Source organism: Panthera tigris, chromosome X, assembly GCF_018350195.1.
Source record: "Panthera tigris isolate Pti1 chromosome X, P.tigris_Pti1_mat1.1, whole genome shotgun sequence".
NCBI classification, from domain to species: domain Eukaryota; kingdom Metazoa; phylum Chordata; class Mammalia; order Carnivora; family Felidae; genus Panthera; species Panthera tigris.
Window position 1 is genome coordinate 98,079,863 of NC_056677.1, and position 15,143 is coordinate 98,095,005.

General features: G+C 48.8%; 1 protein-coding gene and 1 long non-coding RNA gene across 3 annotated transcripts in view; both read left to right on the forward strand.

Moving 5' to 3' along the window:
• The first annotated feature begins 3,776 nt into the window (after nt 1-3,776).
• Nucleotides 3,777-11,039, forward strand: LOC122235549 (rhox homeobox family member 2B-like). The gene is made up of 4 exons (XM_042975319.1): nt 3,777-3,988; nt 4,149-4,596; nt 6,733-6,778; nt 10,485-11,039. Exons 1-4 carry the CDS (start codon nt 3,844-3,846, stop codon nt 10,851-10,853), a joined length of 1,008 nt encoding a protein of 335 aa, XP_042831253.1. The 5' UTR covers nt 3,777-3,843; the 3' UTR covers nt 10,854-11,039.
• A 1,185-nt stretch (nt 11,040-12,224) lies between these two features.
• Nucleotides 12,225-15,143, forward strand: part of LOC102954435 — a 67,920-nt gene continuing 65,001 nt past the window's right edge. For both annotated transcript variants that reach the window (XR_006213604.1, XR_006213605.1), the window contains exon 1: nt 12,225-12,322. This is a non-coding gene — a long non-coding RNA (uncharacterized LOC102954435). The remainder of the gene's footprint in view (nt 12,323-15,143) is intronic.

Genomic DNA, 15,143 nt, shown 5'->3' on the forward strand with positions numbered 1-15,143 from the left:
CTCTCCTATTGTCTTTGTTTGTACGGACGTTTGTTTATTTAGAGAGCACGCACGCACGAGTCGGGTAGGGGCAGAGAGCCGGAGACAGACAATCCCGAGCAGGAGCCACGCTGGGCCGGAGCCCCATATGGGGCTTGATCTCACATCCACGACATCATGACCTGAGCCGGTACCAAGAGTCCGTCGCTTAACCGACTGAGCCACCCAGGCGCCCCTCTCCTCCCCCCTTTAACTGCAGTTCTGCGCCCAGTCTGCTTAGCATTTACCAAACTTTGGCTCACGCTGAGACGTGAGGGAAGCCCCACTACTCCCCGAAAGCCAACTCCGCTTCTACCAGGGGCTGCCAGGAACAGTCTTCAGAGGTTTGGACCCTTGCCCACTTCCACCAAGCTGCATAGCCTTGGGAAGGTCACCCAACCTCTCCAAGCCTCCGTCGCCTTGCTTCAGTAAGAAACAGTGATGCCTCGCGCCACTCTCCTCCCCTCCCCGCGGACAGCTGCAAGGTTCGTCAGCCAGGCCCCGGTGCGCAGCCAGCACTCACGTGAGGTCACCAGCACGAGCAAGCACGGCCACGTTCACTCCACAGGCTCGCACATCCGCCCGGGGGCAGGGGTTATGCTCCGTGTCCGGCACCTTCGATCACAGCGAGGGCCCAAGCACAGCCTGAGCCCCCTCAGCCCTGATCCCTTACCTCCAGCATCAGCTCCGGTCGTCTGAGCCCGTCCTGTGGGCCTGACTTCTATTACCTTGTACACTTCTCAGCTCAGGAGAGGGGGTACCATCGTGATCCCCATCGTACAGATGCGGCACGGGGGGCACGGGGGTGTCAGCTGATTCACCCGGGCCACGGAGCAACTTAGTGGGGGTGGGGCTCCATCATTTTCAGCTTCTTCCTCTCATGTGGGCCGATCCCTCCGCTCAGACTGGGAGAAGCCAGGGCACAAAGGCTGAGTCTGCGCTGGAGGCGCTGCCCACACTACCTGCCACGGGGCCCTGTAAGCACAGCAGGCCACGAGGTTTGGTGACTGGAGCCCAGGTAGGTACACACAGACATGCAGCGGGGCGCCTGGCTGGCTCAGTTGGGGGAGTGTGACTCTTGCTCTCAGGGCCATGGGCTCGAGCCCCACGTTGGGTGGAGAGATGACTGAAAAAAAGAGTTAAAAAAACAAAGACCCCAAATGACAGGTAGCCCTGGAGACCTGACGGTCACAAGAAAACTTTCTGTCCTCGTTGTCAACTGCCGGAGAACAACCAGCACCTGTCTTCTCTCACGGACCCTTGCGAATAAAGAAACACAAAATTGGCTGAAATCAGAAATGTGAGACAGTGTGGTGTGGCCACTGGAAATATTTTATTTTTGTCACCTCAATTACTCCCGCAGCACCCTGGTGAGGTGGTGGCTATTGCTGTCCTCGTTATACGGATGAGGACACCTGAGGACAGTGAGACTCAGCAACTCAACAGGTTAGCCAGCTAACCAGGGCGAGCAAGCCGCGACGCACATCCCGGCAGGCTGCCTCCAGAGCGCCCACGGCCATAAACCCGGCACATCGAACCCCAGTCGTGGCTATTTTTGCTTAGGATGAGGCTCCATTCGGTTGTTGAGGTTTGCAAAGTGTGAAGTTACTGAAGAAGATACTACCACAACTGATGCCAAGGTAGGGCAATAGTTGTCTCGGGACACGGGAGGGACTGGGATGGAGCCAGCGGGAAGGCTCCATGGGGACGGGAGACACGAAAGAACGCGTCCCCTCAGCGGTCACGGAGAATCGCAGCTAGTCCAGCACAAACAGAATGAAAGCCCTCGTAGGTCGCTCACGCAATAACTAATCTCAAGTCGAAACTGGGCATAGGGTGTCCAGCCGAGGCGGGGGAGGTGCCTGCGGCATTCAACAAGGGCCTCCCTGAGGAGGAAACATCTGGTTAAAGTCGTCAGGAGGACGCAGTCACCTTGCATCCCTTACCACCTCTTTGAAGACGAATTGGTCCGCAAACCTCTTTTAGTTAGTTTCTTACCCATCCTCCAGGGGCATGAGGCAGGGGCACTTATCCCTGAGACTCAGTGGGTGAGGTGACTAGGGCCCGTGATGCATTTAGGAACCCACAGAAATGATGGAGTGTCTGAATTCAAGTGGGGGTGAGGAGAATGGCCGTGGGGTAAACGAGGGATAAATCGAGCACGTTGTCGAGCATAAGGCCCACTGTGGGAAGCTGTTTTCAATCTTTAGGATATTAACGAGTCTTGGAACATCAATAAAACAGTTCTGGCGGGGAAAACCACAGAGCCCGCAATCTGCTCTGCTCCCTTTTATTTGACAAGAAATAAGCATGCATACCATTAAGTGGAGTACAGTATTTGCTTACAGGTTTCCTCTGTTGATGTAAAAGTGACATACAAAGAATGCACAAATCTCAAACTTACATTTGTTGAGTTTTGACAAACTATATAAAACTATGTAGAGTCACTCTTTATCACGGATTCCTTGCTATACCCCAAATCTCTTGTCCCTTGTCTCTTATCTGTACTCACCTGGAGAAACCAAAACCCTACATAAATTCAACTCTCCGACCAATAAAAATGTATCCCTGCCGTAAGAAAAATAAATAAATAAATAAAAAAGGAAAAGGAAAAGAAAAACAACCAACAAGAAACGAAATTTATTTAGGGGTGCCTGGGTGGCTCAGTCAGTTAAGCATCTGGCTTTGGCTCACTTCATGATCTCTGGGTTCATGAGGTCCAGCCCCCCATCAGGCTCTCTGCCTTCAGCACAGAGCCCCCTTGAGATCCTATGTCCCTCCCGCCCCACTTGTGCTCTCTCTCAAAATAAATAAACTTAAAAACAAAAGAAGTAAACTTCATTTATTCCCTCAGCAAGGGCTCAGGAAGATCTTTCTAGAAAAACCGAGAGGCTGAGGGAAGGGAGAAATGGCGGTGGGAAATTACCCGCGTCCAAAAGGTCCCAACCCTTGAGGGACATGCATGCTTGTATAGAGAAATCTATAGCTAGAGGCATAGCTGCTGTGCAGGAATGCTTCAGGACTGGCGGTTACAATGAGACAAAGAAACAAATATTTGAAAAAGAAAAATTGCAAGAAAAAAAAAGCAGGAGCTTTGTGCACTTTAAGCAGCCTTGAATGCACTGTGCAGGTTTGTAGCCCTGCACCGAGATGTAGCTTCATCACTAAAATTCTGGAGGCACCGGACTTTCCCAAGGGGCACGTGTGGTTTTATTTGCATAGTGCATCTGAGCACCAGGCACGATCAGCAACCCCAAGCCCCAGCTCCTGTTCCCGGGTACCCGGGAGTTTGGCGGGCTCTAACTTCAGCATCTCGCTGAAAAAACTCAGAGTGTGCCACCTCAGAGCTGATCGCATTCGTTTGATGACTATTCTCTGCTTTGTACCGGCTGCTAGGTCCAGAGGTTGGGGGGTGGGGGTGGGGCTGGCCCAAGAGAGATTGTCCCAACATTTCTGCCAGGTCTCCAGACCTAGGGTGAGGTCTGTCTCTCACCCTACGGAAATGGGCAAACACAATGCAGCACAGCCCCTTGCTCGGGAGTGGGGGAGACATGCCGCCAGTTTGGGGGACACGAGCTAAGTTACAACCGAAGCCGCCAGCTCTGGTTACCCATAGTCCCCTCCGATGCCTTAGAGCAAGTGCTCCCCACCCCAGCCCTCTTGGCAGGAGCACCCGCCCACTTGGTGCCCAAGCCCGGCCGCATGCGCACCTCGGCGAGCCCAACCCCCACTAAAGGGTGGTATATATAAAGCGCCTAGCCGGACGCTGGGTAGCTGAACTCGACGGCACGGCAGCGTAGCCGGAGCTCAGCAGGCCACCGCTTCATGTGTGACCCAGCGATCCAGCAGATCCAGACGCAGATCCACACAGGACCGCAGAGGGATACTATGGATCCTTTCAACCAATTCAAGCGCGAAGTCACGGGCTTCCCCAGCCTGGGAGTCGACGAGGACCGGGAAGAGCTGCGTGGTCTGTGCCCGTCGGGACAAGCGTCTTCGCCACGTCCCAGAAATGAAGGGTCCCTGGGCGAGGGGAGCGGTCTGGCCACCCCTCAGATGCCTCCCCTGGTCTCCTCCCCACAGCCCGGGCTCTGATGCTGATATCTGTCTCTGGATTTCTTCTTTTGCAGAAAGCAACCAAGTGGGGATGTCGCTTACCAGAAACGGAGAGGCGGAGAAAGCCAGGGCAGAGTTCGCACCTGAGCAGCAGGCGGCAGGCATACGAATCAAGGAGGAAGAAGACAGCGGCGACGACGGTGCTGGTTATGGCCACAGCAATGGCAGAGAAGGGGCCGGCAACGTGGGCGCTGGATATCCGTGGCCCCCGGGCTGCGAAACCCGCGATGTGGGCTGCGGCCGCAGTCCACGGCAGTTGGAGCCAGTGGAGCCGAAGCAGGAGGAGCGCTTGCCCCCCGCCGCGGCTCCGGCTCCGGCTCCGGCTCCGGCTCCCGCTCCCGCTCCCGCTCCCGCTCCGGGAGGGAGGCAGCCGGCGGGCCCCCGCATCGTGTTCACCCCGCTGCAGGTGCGCCACCTGGAGAGCTTGTTCCACTACACCCAGTATCCCAGCACTACCATGCGGTAAGTGGGCTTCTGCGCTGGGCGCCTGTGCGGGGTTCGGGGGGAGTGGCTGGGGTTGGCGGGGACGGGGGGGGGGGCGGCGGGAAGAACGGGGTGGTTCTGTGGCGGGGGGAGACCGCGGCGGAGACTGGCGGGGGGAGCGACGGCGGGAACGGGACGGCGGCGAGGGGGGGGGGGTGGCGCGGAGGCTTGTCACGTGTCTCTCTCCTCGTGGCTGAAGTAAAACCTACCGGGCCCTCGAGGCTGCGGGTCCCGCGCCTCCCTTGGTTTAGGCGGGAGCTGAGGGCTCTGCGGGTGGGGACCAAGGGGGACGTTCGGGTGGAGGGGAACATCTGGAGCCCGGAAACTGTCCGCTGCGGCTAATAGAAGAAAGTCCTAGAAAATCCTACTAGAAGCGGGGGGGGGGGGGGGGGGAAGGGGGGGAAGGGGGGAGGGCGAGAAGTCTGAGACGCGGGAGCAAACGGGCTAGTAGGATCCCGCCTTTGCTTAAAATGGTGATAAATCTGCTCGTTGTGGATTATTTCTGCCCCGGTGTTTAGTGTTATTTTTAAATTTTAGTGTTATTTTTAAATTATTTACGTATTTGAGGTAATCCCAACTCACTAAAGTAATCCCAATTTATGTATTTTAAATACACCCAACGTGGGGCTGGAACTCATGACCCTTGACGTCGAGAGTCCCAGGCTCCTCCAACCGAACCCGCCAGTCGGCCCTGCCCTGATGTTGATATTTTTAAATAGTGCGCCGGAAAACGGTCTCGAGTAGTGAATGTTCTGCATTCCCTTAAACTTTGCTAGAGGTCTTTAAAAATCAATTAAAATTTAAAAAAGAAGAAAAGGGGCGCGGCTGGCTCAGTCCGTAGAGCATATGAATTTTGATCTCGAGTCGTGAGTTCAAGCCCCATTTTGGACCCGTAGCCTACTTAAGAAAACTGTAAATCGGGCGCCCGGGTGGCTCAGTGGTTGAGCGTCCCACTTCATCAGGTCGAGAGATCTCTCAGCGTTCTGGGATTCCAGCCCCACCTCTGACTTTGCCTGAAATGCTTTGGATTCTGTCTCCCTCCCTGTTCACCCCTTCCACGCTTGCGCGTGGCGCTGCCTCTACTATAAATAAACATTTAAAAAAAAAAGAAAAGAAAACATAATAAAATTGAAAAAAAAAATTAAAATTAAATCGTGCCGAAGGAAAAACTGCCCTCCAAGGAAGCCTCAAGCTACCCCTTACAGAATCGTGGGGGCGGGGGTGGGGGGGAGAGTGTGTGTGTGTGTGTGTGTGTTGTGTGTGTGTGCGTGTGTGTGTGTTGGGGGGTGGATGGTGGATGGCAGGGGGGAAGTTAGTGATAGAAAAACGTAACAAAGCACGACCAAGGAATAAACAGCAGTTTGTGCCATCCTTTAGCCTCTAGTGGGAATGTACTCTTAACTGGGTTCATTACTGATAGATAAAGAGAGATGGGGGAGGGGACGGGATGGGAGGGGAAGGGAGAGACAGAGAGAGAGAGAGAGAGAGAGAGAGAGAACGCATGTTGTTTTAGGGCTCTAATTTATCATTTTTTATTTTTATTAAAAATTTTTTTAACGTTTATTTATTTTTGAGACAGAGCATGAACGGGGGAGGGTCAGAGAGAGAGGGAGACACAGAATCTGAAACGGGCTCAGGGCTCTGAGCTGTCAGCATAGAGCCGGACACCGGGCTGGAACTCAGGGACCGGGAGATCATGACCTGAGCCAAAGTCGGACACTCAACCAACTGAGCCACCCAGGCGCCCCTTAGGGCTCTAATTTAACCCATAAATTGGGTAAGAGCAATGACTGAAAGTCCATACAGATAGTTCCTCAGTCAGATTCTTTTTCATTTTGGTGTTGATAACACTAAAAGAAACTGAATTAGAATGTCACATGTTCTTGGGGACTGTGCCTCCTTTACCCACCAAGACTTGGCTTCCCTTAAATTCTTTGTCAACTGAACCTCACTGTAAATCCTGAAATGGCGTGACTTTTCCTAGTGCAGAAACTGGTTCATAAAATGTCACTGACATCTCCCCGAAAACAATTTTTCAAAAGGTGAATGAAAAATGCTGTATTTTAACTCACCACCAACTCCATATACTGATCTTTGCGATTTTTCTCCCCTCAGCCAGGAACTTTCGAGATTCATGAATGTGCCTGTAGCCAGACTGCAGGTCAGTAAACCCGAAAAAAACAATTTCGCTGGGAGCCATTTTAAACCTGTTTCAGGATTTGGGGCACCTTGGTCATAGACTTTCTCACGTTTCTGTGTTTTTGTTGCCTTTTTTAGATTTGGGAAATAAGTGTTGAACTTTTGGGTCTTGCGGAGGGGAAGGTGGGATACATAAAGCCCAGGTTTTGGAAATTGCCCATTACCAGAGGGAACATGATTTCCTAAAGGAATGAAAAAATTGGTAGAGTATAGTATCCCTTGCATACACATATATATACACCTTTGTCTAAGCTACACCTTACCGGATGTACTTTCTTAGGTCACTAAATTAGACTTATAATACACATATTTTTATAAGTATATGTCACATATATAGTATACTTATTTTTATGTGCAATATATATTTACGTGCTAATATAACTATATATGTATTTTATATATATTATAAATACAAAAACATCTGTGTAATGGAGTAAATATAAATTATATAAGATATATATTTAATTCATAGAATAATGCTTATATTTATCTAAAGTAGAAATACACTTAATATATAAATGTACATATAAAAAATATGTAGTATATTGCACGTATATTCCTTTTTTAAGTTTATTTATTTTGAGAGAGAGAGAGAGAGTCTGTGCGAGCAGGAGAGGGGCAGAGAGAGAATCCCAAGCAGGTGCTGAGCTGTTAGCACAGAGCCTGACATGGGGACTTAATTTCCCGAACCCTGAGATAATGACCTGAGCAGAAATCAAGAGCTGGACGCTTAACCAACTGAGCCACCCAGGCGCCCTATGTGGTGGTTTTCCTTTTGAATATGATCTTTTGCTCTAGGATCCGGACTAAAGCAATTTTATTTTTTAAGTATACAATTCGTTTGATTTATTTTTTAAATTTTATTTAAAAATTTCAAAAATGTTTTTGATTTTCACTGCTTAATTGCTTTTCGTTTTGTTTTGTTTTGTGTTTTGTTTGTTTTTTTAATATCTATGATTTGTTACTCTAGGATTTGGAGTAAGGCAGTTTTATTTTTTAATTAAAAAATTATTTTATTTCAACATTTTTAAATTCAATCAATTCCAATTTGGAGCTATTGCTTTTAAGTGTTTGGTAAAGGGGTGTGGAGAGTGGCAGGCCTCCACTTTAATTTCCCAGAATTCTTTGATCTGTCAGCCTGAAAACATAGTTAAAGAGTAGATTGTGCATTATGGTAGACGTGGGAGGGGGGAGTCGCAACCTTTGAAATCTGTCCAAGACAAAATAAACCCAAACAACAATTTCAAACAAGGTTGCATCAGCTCAACAAAGGGGGAAGCCAGTCTAACGAGGTGGAGGGTAAGGGGAGAATTATTTGGGGATATCACTCACGTTCAAATTTGTGAGAGTACCAAACGCATTAGCGAATGGTCCTTCGAGGAATGTCTAACACCTGAGATTTTGGTCTTCTTTTTCTGTTTTTAAGTGTACTTATTTATTTTGAGAGAGGGAGAGACAGGGGGCACAAGAGCAGGAAGGGGCTCCCAGCTTGCCGCTGTCAGCGTGGAGCCCTCTTGGGATCCTCTGTCTCCCTCTCTGTCTGCCTCTCCGGCCTCGCCTGCTCGCGCTCTCTCTCAAAAATAAAAAAACATTAAGAAAATTGAATCTCTTGACTGCCATACATGCCACGTGGCAGTGTCAGTGTTAAGTCTAGTCGTTATGTCACATTATCTTCCTGGTACGTGTTTATCTCAAAAGTGGCAATTTTTACCTTGTGACCGACTCTAGGCCCTTCCTCCACCCACCCTTCTAGCACTCACAGATCCGATGTTGCTCCATGAGTTTGTTGAGCTTTTTTTTAGATTCCACATATAACTGAGAACATAAAGCGATTGTGTGAAGAACATTTTAATGGGTGTCCCCTCGACTATTTTGCGAATACAGTTAAGAGTTGTTTTGATAACCCACCTCAGTTAGGCTGCTTTGCACTTGTGTAGACTTGGCCTCTGGTAAACTTGGATCCCCCAAAAGGAGCTCCCAGCACTGGTTTCTTTAGACTTTTCATATTCAAGCAGCAGAAAGACCAAGTAACTACGAAGCTGGGAGAGGGAAAATGAGGCAACAGAGAGAGTAGAGGCCCTTAGTCTCAAGTAATCTTTGCCAACTGGGAATGTCTACAAATATTAAATACAAAGGATTTCCGTTAATACGATGTGGAAAGGACAGTGGAGTCCAAAGGACAGGTGTTTTGTTTTGTTTTGTTTTGTGTACTGTTCATAGCTGGCAGATAGGCGGGAGGAGCCATTTTGTGACTCCTCTCCCACACGCTTAGCTGTCTCCCTAAAGTGTCAGTTTCGCCTTGTCGCCTTAGGAAAACCATATGATTTCACTTATGTGTGGAATCTTAACCGAACAGATAAAACAGAAGCAGACTGTAATACAGAGGAGAAACTGGAGGTTGCGGGGTAGGGGGAGAGGGACGGGCAAAACAAGTGAAGTGGATTAGGAGGCGCCAAGTTCCAGTCATGTAGTAAATCGGTCCCGGGGATGAAAAGTACAGCAGAAGGAATATAGTCAAAATACAGCAATGACTTTGTATGGTGATGATGGTGATTACACTGATCGTGGTGGGCATTTTGTAAGGTAGAGGAATGACGAATCACTGTGCCGTCCACCTGAAACTACTATAATATTGTATTGTCAGCTATGCCTCGACTCAAAAAAGAAAGGAGGAGGGATGGGATGGGGCTCTCCTGGTTGAGGAGAGGGGCTTAGGGGGCCCTGCCCTGCTGGGCAGCAGCGGCTCCTGTCCAGGGTCCTGGAACTGTAGCCAGAGCAGAGGGCGCTGACCGGGTGCTGAGCCCAGGGAAGTCTGGAGGGTGGGGCAGGGTGGAGGGTGCAGAGTGGACAACGGTGCTGTGCCTCTTTGCCCCCGAACTGTTGGCTGGGCAGAGATTTTGAGAACTTGAGTAAATGTGGCCCTAGTCAGGCTAAACCTTCGTTGCCCCCGAAGTGTAAAACGTCCAGGTGCTGTCCGGTGCTTCAGCTTAACTTGTGTCCCAGCAAGACAAGCCACAGGCTCCTGGGCCCTCCAAGCCCAAGCCTCGCTCACAGTACCATCCTTTCAACTATGAAGAGGTTTCAGAAAACGAATGACCCTTTAGTCATCCTTCAAAGAAACCTTTGGTTTCAAAATCCCACACGTGCCTATGGATTATTTACTGCACATTGAAGACGGGCTTTGCAAACTGGGGGTTGTCGCCGCAGCAGGACTTTATGCTGAGCTTCCCCACAAGCAGGGTGACACTAGCCTAGTGATTAGGAGTCAGTGGCAGCTGGACAGCTGAGGGCCAGCTGTCAGGACACAGCCCAGCACGTGTAAGACTAACAGCAAGGACGGAGTGCCATTCCTCAGCTACACCTGTTTGCCAGGGTGGGGAAAAATAATACGCAAGGTGGGAGGACAGAGTGAAAGCAATAAGCCAAGCCACAGCCTGGCACGTAGTGGGTGCCGTCTGAGGGTGAGCTGAAGGGAGACCCCTCGGTGGTAACTTTCCTAGGATAATTTAGCAACAAGGAAGTGGCTTCCCTGGTGCAGTTTAAAACCCTGAGGGTGTAGAGAGTAGCCTGCTGGGTTTTGTTTTTGTTTTTGTTTTTGTTTTTTTTTTTCATGTATGACATTCAATGCTCCACATACTAAAACGATCCTTTTTTCTCTCTGATTGAAGGTTTGGTTTAAGAATAGGAGGGCCAAGTTGAGAAGACAGCAGAGGGCACTGAGGTACAGAAACATGCCTCCCATGGCCATGGCCCCCCCTTTCAACTTTAACGTGGGTGGACCCTACCGTGGCATCTTCAATCGGGGGCCAGATTGTGTGTGGATGCCTCAGGAGCCAATGATGCCGGGGCCACCTCGCCCGCCCATGCAACCCTTTCCTCCTATGTTCCTGCCTCCTCCTCCCTGGTTGCATCCACCTTTCCCTCCCTGTGGCTGCCCTCCACTGTTTCGTCACTGTGGCTGCCCTCCACCTTTCCCTCGCTATGGCTGTCCTCCTATGGCCCATCCTGGTGCGGTACCACCCGTGGCTCTTCCTTAATCCTTTTCCCAAAGAATGGGATCTGTGACAGTTTTTTTCCGAGGTGTTTTTGAGCCAGATTCAAGTTTCTGTATCTGTCGCCATAACGAATAGTTCATTAAATGTGTGCTGAATGTATTAAAGAGAAGTCAAATTCACTGACCCTCTATTTTCGGGCACTTTTTACGTTTTCAATAAAGTTGTGAATTCTCTACAATTGTTTTTGCGTGTGGTGCGGGGTCAGTCAGTTGCATGGGCAATGCCATTCATAGGGAAAGGCGAGGACACCTGCTCTCACGCAGCACTGTCCCTGAGCCACCATCGGCAGGCCAGGCGCATCCCCGAAGGTGCCCACGTGCCCGGGGCAGGGTTACAGAGACCCACCCTCTCCTCCGCCACCCCGTCCTCCCGCCCCGCGCGCAAGCCCGACCCCGCAGAGGTGCAGGAGCGGGTGGCGTCAGCCCCTAAGGAGGGACCGGCGGGCTTCCGGGCGGGGCTGGGCCCCAGTCGCCCCGAGGAGCTGGGGCACAGCCGAGCACTGGCAGGGAAACTCGGAAGGGGCTACTCACAGCTCCCGGAGAAGCGGCAGCCGGGTGTGCATCTGGTGCTCTCCAAGTTGCGTCCGGCGCCTGCCCCGCGGGCGGACCAGACCGGGCCGCGCGGCCTTCCAGCGGGAGGGTCCGGCGCCTGCGGAGGCACCGCGAGGCGAGACCCCCTTCCAGGCCGGCGCTGGGCTCGCTCTCTCTCCCCTGTCCCCCACTCCCCAGGCGTGCAGGGCCCGGCATCGCTCGGCCCCCAGCTCGCAGCTGCCCGGCACCTTTCCGCGAAATCCTTCCTATGGCCCGCCGCCCTCGCGTGCGGTCATTTCAAGTCCGCAGCTGAGAAAGGACCTGGGTCTTTGTCCCCTCGGACTTGGGGTGGCGGAGGGGCTCCTGCGGAACCGAGACCGTGTACCTGGTGCCCGATCGGGTTGTTTACACTGGCACACACAGCCCTTCTCGTTGCCAGGACGACCCCGGCCCCGGGGACGAGTTTCGCCGGTGCACCCAAAATGTCTCCCCCCGTCCCCCAGGTTTGGGTTGTGGCGCCGCAGCGGGGTCTGTGAGCCGGGGCGTCGCAGATCTCCCCGATCTGATATCGGGGGCCACCACCTCACCCCCCCCCCCCCCCGCGGTGGCGATGGTTCCAGGCCGTGGCCTCTGGTTGGCGGAAGCGTAGGCTCCCATCGAGGCCGGTCCCCCGCCCCCCGCCCCTCCCCCAGCGCCGCGAAGCCGCAGGCTGTCTGCGTAGCCGCCGCCGTGACTCACCTTCTTCTTCCCTGCCGGGACCCGGGCGGCCTGGGTCTGTAGCCGTGGGCCCTCAACCCAGGCTCCGCAAGCCCATCCTACATCTCCCCGGGCAGGTGTGTTTGCAGGAGCAGTCTGGGCACCGTCGTCGTTTCTGACCCCAGGATCCTTGCGTGTAAATAGCAATTTTTGAAACCACTTCTGGTACGTATCTTGGTTGATAATCGCGCTATTTCTTTTATTTGTGCATTTTAATAGTGGCAGACGCTGGAGGTAAACTGGGTATTTTTAAAATTTTATTAATTAGTATTCTATTTTACAGCTTTCTATTTTAACGTCTTTGCCTTTGTTATATATTGTAGTCATTTTGTGCATTGTGTATTGTATTTCGCAGTGCATTTTATATTCTATTTTATCGTTATTTTAATTTAATTTATTATTTTAATTTTGAGTGTATATTTTTTGTTTTTTATTGCAAAAATTTTTAATTGAAGTGTACTGGATCTAAAAAATATTAATTTCACATTCACAGCGTAGTGATTCGACAATAATACGCATTTGGAAATGCTAGCGATGGGGGTGTAGTTAACCATCTGTCACTATACGAAATTAGTGCCATAGTATTAAGAATATTTCCTAATCTATACTTTTCATCTTGGAGTCGTATTTAATTTTTTAACTGGAAGTTTGTACCTCTTATTCCCCTTCACCTATTTTGCCCATCCCCCCATCCCCTCCCTTCTAGCAGCTTCGTTCGTTCTCTACATTTTTGACTCTCTTTGTTTTGTACATGGATTTTTTTTAAAGATTTCACTTAAAAGTGAAATCATTTGGTATTTGTGTTTCTCTGTGTGACATTTCACTTAGCATAATACCTTCTGCGTCCATCCATGTCGCCACTAATTGGTAAGGTTTCATTCTTCAGTATGGCTCAGTAAATATTCCATTGTGTATACATTCAACCTTTTCTTTATCCATTCATCCATAGAGGGATACTTAAATTGATTCCTTGTCTTCGCTATTGTAAATAATAGTGCAATAAACATAATAGTGAATATATTTTTTCATATTAGTGTTGTTGTTTTCTTTTGGGTAAATGCCCAGAAGTAGAATTACTGTATTGCATTTTTAGTGTTTGAGGAACCTCCACACTGTTTCCCATAGAGGCTGCGTCAATGTACATTCTCACCAACAGTGCACAAGGCTTCCCTTCCCTACACATACCCATGTATCACTTGTTTTTTCTGCTTGCGACACTGGGCATTCTGACTGGTGGTAGGCGATATTGTGGTTTTGACTGCATTTCTCTGATATTTAGTGATGTTGAGCATCCTTTAATGTATCCATTGGTCATGTTTTTTTATAAGAAAAATGTTTATTTAGGCACTCTTCCCTTTTTTGATTGGATTTTTGTTTTGGTGTTGGGTTATATACGTTGATTATAAATTTTGAATATTAACCCCTTATGAGATATACAATTTGCAAATATTTTCTGTATTCTGGAGGTTGCCTTTTTTGTTGTTGATGATTTCCACGGCTGTGCAAAAGCTTTTTAGTTTGATGTAGTCCCATTTATTTATTTTTGCTTTTATTTCCGGTGCCTGGGGAGACAGACATATCCAGAAAAATACTGCTATGGCTGACGTCTGTAAATTTACTGTGTTTTTTTAAAGGAGTTTTATGGTTTCAGATCTTAGATTTAGGGCTTTAATCTATTTTGAGTTTATGTTTGTGTATTGTGCAAGAGAGTGGTCCAGTTTTATTCTTTTGCATGTAGCTTTTCATTTTCCCAGCACCATTTATTGAAGAGACTATTTTTTCCCCGTTGTATATTCTTGTCTCCTTTGTGATCGATTAATTGACCGTATAAGCTTGGGTTTATTTCTGGGCTGTTATGTTCTATTGACCTATGTGCCTGTGTTTTTGCCACTTTGCTTTAATTACTATCCCTTTGTAGTATAGTTTGAAATCTGGGATTGGGATACCTCCAGATTCGTTCTTAAGATTGCTTTGGCTAGTCTGATTCTTTTGTGGTTCCAAGAAATTTTAGGTTCATTTGTTCTGAATCTGTGAATTCATTCCCAATGACATGGATGGAGCTGGGGAGCATAATGCTATATGTATATACTCATATGCAGAATTTAAGAAGCAAACCAAATGAGCAAAGGAAAAAAAGAGAGAGAGGGAAACAAGCCAAAAAATGGACCGTTAACTGTAAAGAACAAACTGTTGGTTACCAGAGGGGAGGTGGGTGGAGGGATGGGCGAAAGAGGTGACGGGGATTAAAGACTGCGCTTGTCTCGTTGAGCACTGGGTGGCGTATGTAATTGTTGAATCATTATATTGTACACCTGAAACTAACGTAACACTGTATGTTAACTATACTGGAATTAAAATAAAACTTAACCAAACACACTATGGTATTTTCATAGTGATGGCATTAAAGCTGTGGGTTGCTTTGTGTATTATAGACATTTTAGTCATATTAATTCTTCCAATCTCTGATCACAGTATATCTTTCTATTTGTTTCATCTTCAATTTCTTTTTTCATTAAAATTTTTTTTCCCTTTTGCTTATTGAAGTAGTTGACATACAATGTTATTAGTTTCAGGTATACAACTTGGTGATTGGAGAATTCTGTACATAATGCATTATCTAATGCTCATCACATAAGTGTAGTTATCATCTGGCACCACACATTATTACAATATCATTGACTATATTTTCTATGCTGTACCTTTCATCTCTGTGACATTTATTTTATAACTGGTAGTTCCTCTTTTTTTAAATTTTTTAAATGTTTATTTATTTTTGAGAGAGAGAGAGAGAGAGAGAGAGACGGAATGTGAGCTGGGGAGGGGCAGAGGGAGAGGGAGACACAGAATCTGAAGCAGGCTCCAGGCTCCCAGCTGTCAGCAGAGTGCTCAATGTGGGGCTCAGACTCACGAACCGCCAGATCATGACCTGGGCCGAAGTTAAGCGCTTAACCAGGCGCCCAGTAGTTTCTTCCTCTTAATTCCCTTC

Excerpts from the sequence above, each read along its gene's own strand:
- LOC122235549 (XM_042975319.1), top strand. The coding sequence starts at position 3,844 with ATGTGTGACCCAGCGATCCAGCAGATCCAGACGCAGATCCACACAGGA. Across the intron at positions 3,989-4,148 it reads GGACCGGGAAGAGCTGCGTG|AAAGCAACCAAGTGGGGATG; the intron begins GTCTGTGCCCGT and ends CTTCTTTTGCAG. Across the intron at positions 4,597-6,732 it reads TATCCCAGCACTACCATGCG|CCAGGAACTTTCGAGATTCA; the intron begins GTAAGTGGGCTT and ends TTCTCCCCTCAG.